Genomic DNA, 12,362 nt, shown 5'->3' with positions numbered 1-12,362 from the left:
GGGACAGATGGACAGACTGATGGACAGAGGGATGGATGGGTGCTGGGTGCGTGACAGTGCAGGGCTAGAGAAGGGGTGGCGTGAGATTTGCCCCCACCCGTCCTGATCCCTTACTGTTCAAAGCGTGTAGACTGTTGAACGAGGAGGTCCCCGAGGTGACGCCACCCCACCATTGTGGGCAGCCCCCCAGCCGGGAGGGAGAGGCAGCGGGGTCCGCTCCTGCACTGCAAGTGGCATGACGGAGCCACAGCTAACAGCGGTTTGTCTCACAGAGGCATCACTCTTGTCTTTCACAAAGTGCAGCCGCCTGCAGATACTCTGGTGCAGTTATGTGGCTGCTTCGGGGCATCTCAGACGGGGAACTGGACGCGTCGTCGCACGCAGCGCTTGGCGCTTGGTGTCATTTCAATCCGCTCAACGATGCCTTCTACTAAAGCACATAAGGTTTTTAAAAAAATTTGTTCCTCAAAGTATTTTTTGGTTCCAGCTTAAACCAGGGAGTCAACATCCCTGGGAGACGCGCGTCGATCACGGGCTCTGTTTCGCCAGCGAGGCAGGCCTTGCGTTCCCTGGCCCTCTGCTGCCACACGGCTGCAGAACCTCGGCCAGAACTCGGAGAACCAGGAAGTGACATGGCGCATTAATCCCTGTGAGAGAGACCGTGCTCTATTCATATTTTATGGCAAACAAATGGACTAATAAAAAATTCATATACTGCTCAGCAGGAGGAGTCACTGTATTTTGATTTGAAGGCACGTTTGGCTGCAGATTTGCGAGATGGTCGTAGTATTTTCTCAGCCAAGCCGTGCTTTTCAACAAGGGCTGTTCCCGCGTGCCCCCCCTTCCTGTGCGGGTGGTCCTCACCCGGGGCCGAGGTTCGTGGTTCCCATGTCTGGCCCCCCCACACACACTGTGAGCTCCCCTGAGGCGAGGCTTCGGGCCTCTGCGTCGCCGGCACCTGGACCCATGTCTGCTGCACGCTGAGCCCCGGCTACGCGCTCTTCGGGCGAGCACATGCACCGATGGGCAGGTGAAGGGCTTTGTAATAGAAAACTGGTGGCACTTCTTCCGGAAATCTTGGCTTCCTGTTGATGGTTTGGCAGCGTGTTCTTTTTTAAAGTGCAGCTTCTACGATTCTCAAAATAGATGCTTTATTTTCTGTGACCATCAGAATGCTTCTGTGTCTCCCTTCATCTCAACGTCGGATCAGCCCTTGTGTCTTTCAAAGCCCGGCTCCACCTCGTCTTAAATTATTCTGCTTCAGACCCCATTTTCTCCTTTCCTTTACCTGCGACCACGTTTCTCTTTATTCTAAAGCACTGAATCTGCCTACCAGCACGCTAGTCACTCAGAGCGTCGCGCGAGGGCAGGGGTGGGGAGAGATGCACGGCCACGTGGAGCACCGTGGGCTGCTCACCAGGCACCACCTTGCTTGGTGGTCCTCAAACCAGGGCAGCAGTGGCCTCGCCTGGGCCCTTGTTAAACCGTTCAGTGGGTCTGGGGTGAGGCCCGAGAGCTAGGATGTCCAGCACTTCCCGGGGCTGCTGGTCTGGGGACCCCACCCATGGGCCACCGGTTGGGTGCAGAGACCATTTCCCCACCATGTGCGCTTTGGGGGATTTTGCAGAAATGTGGTTTCTGCTCTGATCCTTTCTCTTGGGACAGGCCCCACCCCACCAAGTGCGGTGACAACCGGGGATGCCCTGTTCCTAGACGTACCCAGGCGGTGCCCAGGGCCCGCGGAGACGGCTCCCCCTCCCCCATCTCTGTCCCTGCTTCTTCCAGGCTGGAGTCAACACCTCAAGGTCCCCAAAGCAGCTCAGAGCTTGATCACTGTTGAGAATATGTGTGAAGCCCTCGCCTGTCCCAGGTGTGTCGGGGGAGCCACCTTGGGCAACACCGACGGCAGGCCCCGGCTCTGGCCACACTCCCCTCGTGACCATGTCCCTGGACAAAAAAGAGCAAGACTAGTTTACTGCCAAAGCATCGCACTCACAGCATCTTCTCCCCCAGCTCAGACCGCGTATCCCCTGGCCGCCCATCCAGCCTGGTCTCACCACCTTTACATAGATGTGGTTTTCGTTGACTCATCAAATTACTGGGTGGGGGTTAAGTCGTTGTGTGCTGTTGCCCATCTACCCTCTCCTGCCCCTTGTCTCGTCATGTCAATACACTTCTTGAGGAGCTTGAGAAAAATGTCTCGTTCTTGTGAGCTCAGCCCGGCCAGGAGCACCCAGAGCGGCCCTGTCCCTGCGCGTCCGGAGGGCAGACGCCTCCCCTGCAGCCCCGCGGCGCCCGCCTGGGCTCCGCCTTGTCCGCAGCTCCGTTCATTTATTGTTTGTCAGTTTTTATTTACTTGTAACTTTGTATTTTCTTTTTATCAATGTACTACATATTAATGCTTAAAAGTAAAATCACACAACAGGGGTTACAGGAAAAGCAGCAATTCCTTCCTTACCCCCCACCCCCATCCCAGGACAGAGATGGTGTTTAACTGTTTTCACTCTTTATCTTGGTTGCAACCATCATATTGCTAAGTGACCTGCTTGTTTCACTGTTTTTAAATTAATGTATGCGTTCTTTTCTTTGTCTTTTTCTTATGATAGACAAGAAATTGTCACATTTACCTCAACACCCCTCCCAGCTTCTCCATATATGCATTTTATTCCCTCCATTAGTTACCTTTATAAACTTAAATAATACTCTTGCAAGTTTGTCTCACAGCACATTAACTGCAGACAAGAATTTGTAACTCCCCAGTTTGTAAGATGGACCTAGAAGTCCTGCCCTTTCTGACAGGTTCCTTCTCTGTCCCACCACCTGGAAACTCTGTCATCTTTTTTTTTTTTCTTCCATTTTTATATCATTGAGGTTGATGGCATTTGGATTCTGTCCTGAAACTGTAACTTAATTTTCCTTATTTATCTATAGGTTGATTCTAAAAGACTAGAATCAACAGCTAGCATTGACTTTAATATAAGTAATTGTCTTTCATGGTAGAGCTAAGCAGTAACCTGTGACTCTGTCTCTTTTGGTTCAGCCTTTTGTTTTTCCTGGAGTTTTTAATTGTTTTTAGTTTTTACTTGAACCATTTGATTTTTATCATACTTTCACATTTTTTCCCCAAACTCTATCAAGTATTCTTTTCATTGCCTTTTCCCCCAGATCCGTCTCTCCAAGTAGACTCCCCTGCCCCACTCCAGTTGGGACTGGTTGTTCTGTATAACATCTGCACTGATGCCATCCTGGGATGTCCCCTCACTCCTCTCCCAGGTTGGAGCCACTGTTTCTTAGATCCATGTCATCTTCTTTCTTGCTTTACTTCCACTTTTGTCTGAAGTATATCCTGCAGATGCTTTCCTAAGAAAGAACTGTGGGAAGTAAACTTTCTTGAGTTCTTGAATGTTTAAAAATATCTCTTTTTTCTCACACTCTCTGAAAATGTTATCTGTATGCAGAATGGTTATTTGAAAAGCATTGTCCCTCCAATTTGGGGGTACAGTTTCATCTAGCATTCAGTGTTGCTGATGATAAGTCTGATGTTAATCTGACACTCATTCCTCTGTGGGTCATGTGCTTTTTCCCTCCTGAAAGATTTTTGAATGAAATGACATATCTAAATGTGGGTGGGGCTTCTTTGTTTTTTTCATTCCTCATCTGTCTCATCTGGAGACTCTCAGATGACAGTGCTGTCCAGCCACATTTCTCAGTCCTGTACTGTATTGCACCTAGACCACCAAGTCCCCAGGATTCCTCTCTGGGGGATAATTCTGTCAGTATTTTCGGCCGCTGCTTTTTCAGCCAGACTCACCCTCATTACTCTTCTGTCTACTTCCTGTCTTCTGGAAATGTGGCGAAACCTTTCCTGCCATCTTTACAAGTGTGGGTATATATTTATTTTATTCCTTCATTATCATCCAAATTACATTTCTGGAGGGAGAAGACATAAATAAATAAATGCGATAAACCCACCAACTTAAATTGGAAACTCCCAATGTATCCTTAATAACCTTTTTCTTATTTAACAAGTTCATCTCTGCATTGTAGAAATAATCCCTTGCCATTCCTCTGCCCTGAGGTAACTATTATGAGCATTTTGATAGGTTTTCCTTTGAGATTTTTGTTTTGGAGAAGCATACATGTTCTTTGTTGGCTTGATTGTTTTTTTTAATACTTAAGTCATTTTCTCAGCACTATTTGTTGTGTTAAGTCTTCCTTCCCCCACTGATTTGGGATAACACTGGTATTAAATATTAAATTCTTCTATAAACTATTCTGTTCTGATGTAAACCATTGCGATTTGAGGCTATACATTACTTGTAGACCTCCTGACTGTGATGCAGCAAAAAGTCTGCAGCTACACAATACATGATTTCACTAACAACTCCTGGTATAAATCCACTCTCTCCATCTTCCCTTTTAAGACCATCTTGGCCATGTTTATCCTTTTCTTCTTATATGTGAACTTTAGAATTGTTTTGTTAGCCGCCCACCCCCCATCTCAGAAAAGAAACGCTTTGGTCTTTCTGTTAGAATTAAATTCTTTCCTTAAAGAAATACTAAGTATTCACCACGTGTGGAGCACTATGTAAAATACTACAGGAGTAGAAGGAAATAGGGTGGTGTGGTCCTGCCCTCATGAAGCTTAAATCTAATCAGTTCGAGTCTCCGCAAGCTGACTGCTGTCTGGAAGTTTCTCCTGTTTAGTCTCCCGCCCCAGACTCTGGCGCTTTCGCGTTCCTGCAGCTTAGCTGTAGTCTCTGTTTCGTCACCTGTGACGTGTGCTTCCTTTGTTTTTAATCTTCCTTAAAAGATTCACTACGTGTTTACAATTCTATGAAATATTCACCCAATGTTTCTTTTATTTTATTATTTTTATCCCTTAATCATTACTGTTGACATTTGCATTCAAATCTGTTATCAAATTGATGGTAGTTTGGGACCAGCCGTGGGTGAGCTGGCTTTCGAGACCATCTTCTTGCATGTTAAGCTTTTAAGTTTGAGCCTTTAATTTTGAATTGCCTTTAGTGCAGGGTACGTTCAAGTGGAAGATCTGCTTTAAATAAGAACATATTGGTTGTTAAAAACACATTGAAGGATTAAATATCATTAGACCTAGAACAGTGGGGAAACTTGATATCAGCCTAAATTGTTACCCTTTCTCAAAACTTGTTTCCTTATTCCTGGGTGGCTGTGGCATTTCTTTTTGGTAGATCTCTAAGTTTCTCTCAGAGCATTTTTAGGTGTTTTACTAATTTTCCTGGAATGTGGAAAACGCTTTAATCTGCGTATCCCCGTCTCTCCTGTGTCTTTGATGATTGCTTCTCTCCCCATCACTCCGGTTCCTCCGTGAGAAGCACCTGCATCCCCAGCGCAGAGGACCGTCCACCCTCCTCCGTCTCTCTCGGTGACCCCTGCCTCCGCTGTCCGGGGAAGCTTCCCAGAATTTCCTTGATTCCTCTGAATCCAGTTTCTCTAATTGTCCATTTCAGTTCCTTACAGGCCCCTCGTCCACTTCTTTCATCTCACCCCGTATTTCTACAGTTAACATCCTCCTTCTGTGTTTTCAGTATGTGTGGTTCTCCTGACCTTCCTAATTCTCTACCCCAGAAAGGAGGGCTCCCCCCACACCGGATACCTGGCAGCGGACAGGACGTGAGGGTCACGTTGGATGCCTTTCCCTGGGCTTTCGGGTGATGGGGGCCCCTGCTCGGGTGATGGGGACCCCTGCTCGGGTGATGAGGAACCCTGCTCGGGTGATGGGGACCCCTGCTCAGGTGATGGGGGTCCCCTGCTCGGGTGATGGGGGACCCCTGCTCGGGTGAATTCGGGGAGGCGTGCTCTAACCCGAATCCATCTGGGTGGCTCTGCTGGGCTGAGTTGAGCTTTTCCTCTGCCTTCTTTAGAATATTTTTTGACATTCTAAGTCCTTGGGTGTCCATGAAAAATTGTGATCTCTGTAACACCGAGGTGGTAGAGGTTTGGGTCCCCAGATCTCGGCCCTGCGGGCCTAGTGCCTGAGGATAAGACAAAGCGGGGAGGAAGTTGTCTCCTTGTACTCCCCGCTGGCTGGTTCACACGGTGACAGAGACTCAGGCAGCCGGATTTCTCCCGCCTCCATCCGTGTGACAGCCAGAGACTCAACGTCCTGTTTTAGTGAGACAGTGACTCTTCCCCTCGTGTGTGTATTTGTAGGCACATGGCCACAGAGACGGCAAGGGAAAGGCTGCCTCCGGTCTGCTGAGCAGCCTGGCCGTGTGCTGGACCTCCACGGTCTCCTGGAGTCCACACTCATGTCCACGTGTTTGTGTCCTGTGGGACAGCCAAACAGACCCCCCCAAATGGTCAGCAGCAACCGGACACAGGCCTGGCCGGGCCCTTGATGCCGGCCTGACAACCAGAGTCTACGCCACTGTCCCGCGTTGAACCACTGGTCTAACAGCCACGAAGTAAGAAAAGTGGGCGATCTCGCAGGTGCCAGGGGAGCGGTTCGCGTTCTCGGCAAGGCCTTCTGCTTAGGGACAGCGTCGCTACGTGGGTACACGTTTTATTTTCCTTTCCAGTAACGTGCGGGGTGACTACAAAACCTGACACAAAGGACGTCATTCTGCCCAAAGGGTCACCTTGGGGTGGTGGCCTCACCGGTCTGCTGCTGGTGCGCCTTCAAGGTCAGCTGCCCGGCGGGAACCCTTCCTCCCTGCGAGCTGACCTGATTTTTAAAATAAGCAAAACTAATTTGGAACCAAGTCTAGACATTGATGCAAGTCGTGGGATAGGAAACATTGATTCGAAACGAGATGTTACTCCCCGGGTGGTGAGACCTGGGTGACTGTGACGTTCTGAGAGTGACTCAGGTGAAAGGTCCCCGAGCCGCGTGGCACAGTGACGCGGTGGGACGGCGGGGCCACTGCCCGAGGTGAGGAGGCACACTTGCCTCCGAGAGGTTGTTACAGTATCTTTACAGAGTCCTTAATGATTTTGATTGTTTCAAGCGCTTTAAAAAATACTTCTTGTTATATTTCATCACCATAAAATCTCTAAAGACTCCATCAGATTTTTGGGGGGAAAAAAACAGCTGAAGGAACTGAGGGTGCAGGTTCTAGATAAATTAGCTGCAGGACCAAATCTCCCCAGCCCCCGCGGGAGCCGTGCCCTGCTCCTCCTGCAGGTGACCTGCCCAGCCCAGGCCGGGTCCCTGGGTACTAGGCAAAGTGGGCCCACCCTTCACCGTCCTAATTTGCAGTACGATTGTTTCTTTCCCTTTGTAAAACATGTCTCATATCACAAATTTGGAAAGTTAAAAGAGACTGTAGCACCCGCTCTGCCTGGACACGTGGCCACCCTCCTGCAGCAAACCTTGCAGTCACGGCCCGGCTGCCCCGGCGCCACGAGGCGGCTTGCCCGGCGCCTCCGTGCCTCCTGCCAATGACTCCGACGCGAGCGACAAACTTGCCAGTCGGCCCCGGAGCGCCCTTACCCCGCCGCCCCCGCCTTGCGCACGCACAGCGCGGGGATGCTCCCCCTGCGTCACTGCGTGCTAATTACCAGAGAGAGGAGGTTTGCGCTCTTCTGTTTCCAGTTACAATGCTTCTTCCACCAGATTAGGACGTGGAAGCGTTGAGAACAGTGTCCGGCTCCTCGGAATCCTACCCCCGTCCGGCCTCGACATCCCCACACCCGTGTGTTTGCATCCCCCGGTCGTAGCCAGGATCCCCCTGTGTCTGGCCACCTTTCTTAGCACCCCCCCGCCCCCCCCCCCAGGTGACGTCCGGTCACCAGGCCGCCTGCAGCAAGAACCCCGTTCGGTCAGGTTAACCAGAACCCCGCCTCCCTCGTGCTCCCTGGCGGGAATCCTCCGCCCAGACCCCGCCCCGCTCCGCGGCGGTAGCTCCCGTTTTCCTGTGTTGTCTCCCTCCCGCCGCGAACCCCCGCTGCTCGCGCCCCCAGCAACAGCCCCAACGGCACTGAACAAAGTGGCCTTAAGAAGTGTCAGGGTAACTTTTCCTTCATATTTGGCCCAAATGAAGATTGTGCAAAAGAGCACCATGAAAACCAGGAGGCAGAGAACAAAGGAGTGTGTCCAGCGAACGGAGATAGGCCCCCCGGGCAGCGTGGGGGCCGAGGAGAGGACACTCGTCCTAGGAGGTGTGACTCTGACCTCCTCGGTTTCATCCAGGTGGAAATATGTTAAATGCAACGTGTCGCTGTGACCTCCCACACCCCTGGACAGGGACGTCTGCCTCCAACAGGCCCCCGTCCAAAACGGGATAAGCTCAGGTCCATCCCCCAGACCCTTCAATGTCCGTCCAGCAGGGACCAGACACAACTTATGACATAATTGAAAATAAGAAGTGTTACATGTGCAGCACGGGCTGGGCCCAGACCTGAGTTATTTTTAAGAAGCAAAGCTACATACGTGTCTCATGACTGCAAACCTCAGGCGGCTGGTCATACCCGTGGTTGTCAGCATGGCTCCAAGCCTCCAGGCGGGGAAACGGTGGCAAAGCGGGAGCCACAGAGAAGCCGCTAAAAGTCACCCCTCAGAGCTGCCTCCACAAGAGGACGAGGTGGGAAACGGGCTGGAAACACGCCAGCCCAGTGCCCTGGAGCCTGTGCGCCTGCGGAGCAGACAGTATGAACAGAAACAGCTGCGTTTCAGAAAATCACAGAAACCGAGAAGGCTGAGAAGCATTAAAGCTGGATCGCCCCCGGGACCCGCCACCTGTGTCCTCAGTGAATTTGCAGAGGCTGTGACACCAGGTTCCAGGGCTGCTGTCCCTGCCACGCGGAGCTGACGGCTGGGGTCAGAGGCCTTCCCACCGTGTGTACCGCGTGCCCTTGACGTCGGTGAAATTAACAAGAACTTTGAGTAACAAGTAGGTTTGAGAAATGGGGGACACTGATTTCCTCTCCTGGTTAGTGGGGTTCAGAGCACCTTGTTACTTAGGCCTCTTGGCTGACGGTGGTTACTCCATGTCCTGGGTCTCTTTCCAGCCTGCGGGGCTGCCCAGCGGCGGCAGGGGCTCTTGTCAGGCCCCGAGGTCACCGCTCTGAAGGCTGGATCTCATCACAGACGGCGGGCGGGCGGGCGGCGGGGCCCGCATCCCCAGGCCTCTGGAACGGCCTTGGGGGTCCCCTGAGGGTGTGATTTTTGCACAGTTATTTCCTTGACATTTCCTTCTTCCTCTTAAATGTACGTTTTCCCCCTAAAAATCCCATTTTTGGAGGGCTCCGGGTGGTTGAATTAGTCACCAGAAGCCCCAGTGCTCCCGCGGCTGCGTATAGGGTGGCACAGAACACTGTGGATTTTCAGGTTTGGGTAACAGCAGGTGTGTGACATCCAGGCTGCCAGACCAAGTCCACCGGACGCCCAGAGCCATGAACCAGGCTTCCTCACTTGCTCAAGATCGTCCCTGGGTTCTTGACTTGACAGAAACGAGAAGGAGCACAGGGGCTTCCTCAGCTTGACCCAAGGCGGGGTGGGGGTGGTCACAGCGTCTAACCCGCTCTGCGCGCCCTTCATCCAAGCCCGTCCTGGCTCTGGCTCTGCGTGAGACCTCCTCGCTGCTTCCAGTAATGTGGGGTTGTGCGTCTGCCTGGACTGTGGCATGAGAGCCATGTCAGCAGCCAGCGTGGCCCAGCATGATGGACAAAAGCCGAGGGCACCACGCGGGGGCAGGCAGGATGGCTGGGTGTTGGCCGGGCACACCTGCCCACAGCTTCTGGGGCAGCTCCAAGAGAGCCGCCCCCTCACCGGCTCATCCGAGCACAGGCCAGGTGCTGGCCAGGCGCACCTGCCCACAGGCTACGGCCGGGCTGCTCGTGGACTTCACCCCCAGCGCACTTTTCTGAGAACCCTGTTTCAAGACCCCCCCACCAGGCACCAGCGTTGGCCCCAGCGTCCTGGGCTGGGCTCTCCTGGTCCCCGTGGGTCCCGCGTCCCTGCTCACTGTGCATTTTGTGCTTTCAGGGAGTACTACATCACCATGGTGAAGTGGGCCACCAGCACCAAGGTCGCCGTGAACTGGCTGAGCCGGGCGCAGAACGTGTCCATCCTCACCCTCTGCGACGCCACCACGGGCGTCTGCACCAAGGTACGGGGAGGGGTGGCAGGAGCATCCGCGGGCACCAAGGTCGTCTTTGAGCTGCACACGCGCACGCTCACACACACTCCCCTCCTGGCTGGTCCAGGCCCAGCCTGCCTCCAGGTCTCTGTTTTGGTGCCACCTTGTGGGTGAGTTGGGAACTGCCGCAGACTCAGACTCAGGGCTCCTGCACTCGCCCCCCCCCCCATGGGTGTGTCACTTCCCTTTCTCCTCGCTGCTGTGTCACACAGGAGCCTCTCCTCACTTTCTAGCTGACACTTGGAGAGGGGAAAGGACTGGCCTGAGGCCCCGGACCCGGCACTGCAGCCTGGCCTGCCCGTTCCAGCGGCTCTGCCGGGGCAGTCGGCACCGTGTCTGACAGGCACCGGTGTGGCCGGCATGTCCCCAGGGCCGCAGGCTGACTTACGGGGCAGTCAGAGGAGGTGACGGAAAGGGCGAGAAGGGAGAATGAGAATCTGAAGAGAGGCCTGGCGACCCTGAGAAGCAAGGGAGTGACCCACCGCAGCCTCGGCCCCGCAGCGGGCTGCGCCTCGGCCGGGGGCTGCGTCTTCCACACCCCGAGCCCCAAGGGCAGGTCCCCTCGTGTTGGGTAAAGAAATATCAACTCAAATCAGTGGAAAAACTCAGGCCGATCTTTCTGAAGCCCTATTCTGTCCCCAAGTTTTTAGTTTCTCATCTGAGTAGGAAAAAGGCCTACAAAGCAGCCGTGCTGTGGCTGGGAGAGGTGAGTCGAGGCCAGCGCGCTGTCACCGCGGCCCGTGTCCTCACGCGAGCCAGGGAGGTACTTCATCTTCCCGTACAGCTGAGAGCAGGTTCCAGGCTATTCTGCCGGGCTTGCTTGAGGGGAGGGAAGGAAGGAGTGGGCGCTCAGCCAGGCAGCCGGGGGTTGCTCGGGACCCACGTCTCCTCACGTCTGTGCCCTGGTCTTGTGAGCGTGAGCAGTGACACCCGTCTTGTGTGTAGTCCGTGGAGAAGAGAACAGACCCGAGCCACGAGCAGGGCCACGGCGCCGCGGGGGGATGTCGTGTGGCCGAGTAGGTGCTCTCTGTGGTCTGGTTTGGTCTTCACTGTGTGTCTTCCCACACTTCCCTGAGGGTTGCTTTTCACACACGTTTTAAGTCCTTTTAACGTCTTGGTCCACCAGAGCTGTGAACTAGAATTTCACACACACACACACACACACACATACACACACGATTCCCTAGAACAATGCGGCACCTGAGGTTTGCCTTTAAATGGGCGAGGGCCTGGTCAGCGGTGACCATCTAGTGGCCGATGGACACCACCTTCCAGAGGGTTCTCTCCCACTGTGGGCTTGTCCTCATTGCCGGGAGAGTCACATTTTTCTAGTTCGGTGACACATGGGTTCAGCTCCGAGCAGGTCGGCCCCTCCCCGAGCGGCCGGGCACGTCTGTGCCGCTGCAGCCGCCGTGCAGGAAATCAGATCTTCCCCGCTGCTCGTCACAGACACAATACGTGGGGGAAAATCCTTTCTCTAACGCTCTTCTTTCATTTCAGAAACACGAGGATGAAAGCGAGGCCTGGCTCCACAGACAGGTAACTGTTCTCTGCGCGACTCCCACATTCTCCGCTTGCACCAGCCACCAGGCCTCCTGGTGTTCACAACATGTCCCATGCGACAGCACCCCCAAGTAGATGCACACCAGGCGCGGCTGTGGCAGGTGGCGTGGCCGCTCAGCCCCACCTCGCCCACACCTCGTGGCCCCTGGAGGAGCCCGGCCTCTGCCAAGTGGGGCTTGAAAATCCCTGCTCTTGGGAACATGTGATGTTTTTTAAGATCTCAGTGCTCAGGTTGGCGAGATCCTTTTGGCGAATTGAAGGGGTGAGTCCAAAGAAGTCGTCTGGATTTAACCTACTTATAGAAAGATGAAGTGGCAGACGTTTCTGCTTTTCTCTGCGTGGTTTCATGGTTGTCTCCTTGGAGATGGACTCCGCTGTGGCTCAGCTTAAGTCTTCCAGGGACCTGACTTCAGAGCCTCCCACCCCCGACTCGGACAAGAGATGCACGTCAAACAGGCTTCAGGAACTGGAGGATGGAGATGGGCACAGGCCTCCAGCAAAAAAATTACACATCCACCAGAAATAAAACCCTCAGCACTGGTATTTCTGCCATCAGTTCTGTTTTTCTCACCGCACACCCTGAGGGTAGAAAGCACAGGTGGAAACTTTTGGAAGCTAACTTCCTTCTCATCCCACCTAATGGGATGCAAATTGTTTGAAAGTCCTGTGGGAAAA

General features: G+C 53.3%; 1 protein-coding gene across 4 annotated transcripts in view; it reads left to right on the top strand.

Annotated features, from left to right (window-relative positions):
• The window catches only part of DPP6 (dipeptidyl peptidase like 6), an 846,122-nt gene that overhangs the window by 766,901 nt on the left and 66,859 nt on the right, over window positions 1–12,362 (top strand). For all 4 annotated transcript variants that reach the window (XM_074366690.1, XM_074366691.1, XM_074366689.1 and 1 more), the window contains exons 11-12: window positions 9,971–10,094; window positions 11,625–11,663. In XM_074366690.1, the coding sequence (XP_074222791.1) occupies window positions 9,971–10,094; window positions 11,625–11,663 (163 nt within the window). The remainder of the gene's footprint in view (window positions 1–9,970; window positions 10,095–11,624; window positions 11,664–12,362) is intronic.

This window comes from Camelus bactrianus, chromosome 7 (assembly GCF_048773025.1).
Source record: "Camelus bactrianus isolate YW-2024 breed Bactrian camel chromosome 7, ASM4877302v1, whole genome shotgun sequence".
NCBI lineage: Eukaryota > Metazoa > Chordata > Mammalia > Artiodactyla > Camelidae > Camelus > Camelus bactrianus.
Note: the sequence above shows the minus strand (reverse complement) of the source record. Positions and strands in the feature narration are given on the sequence as shown.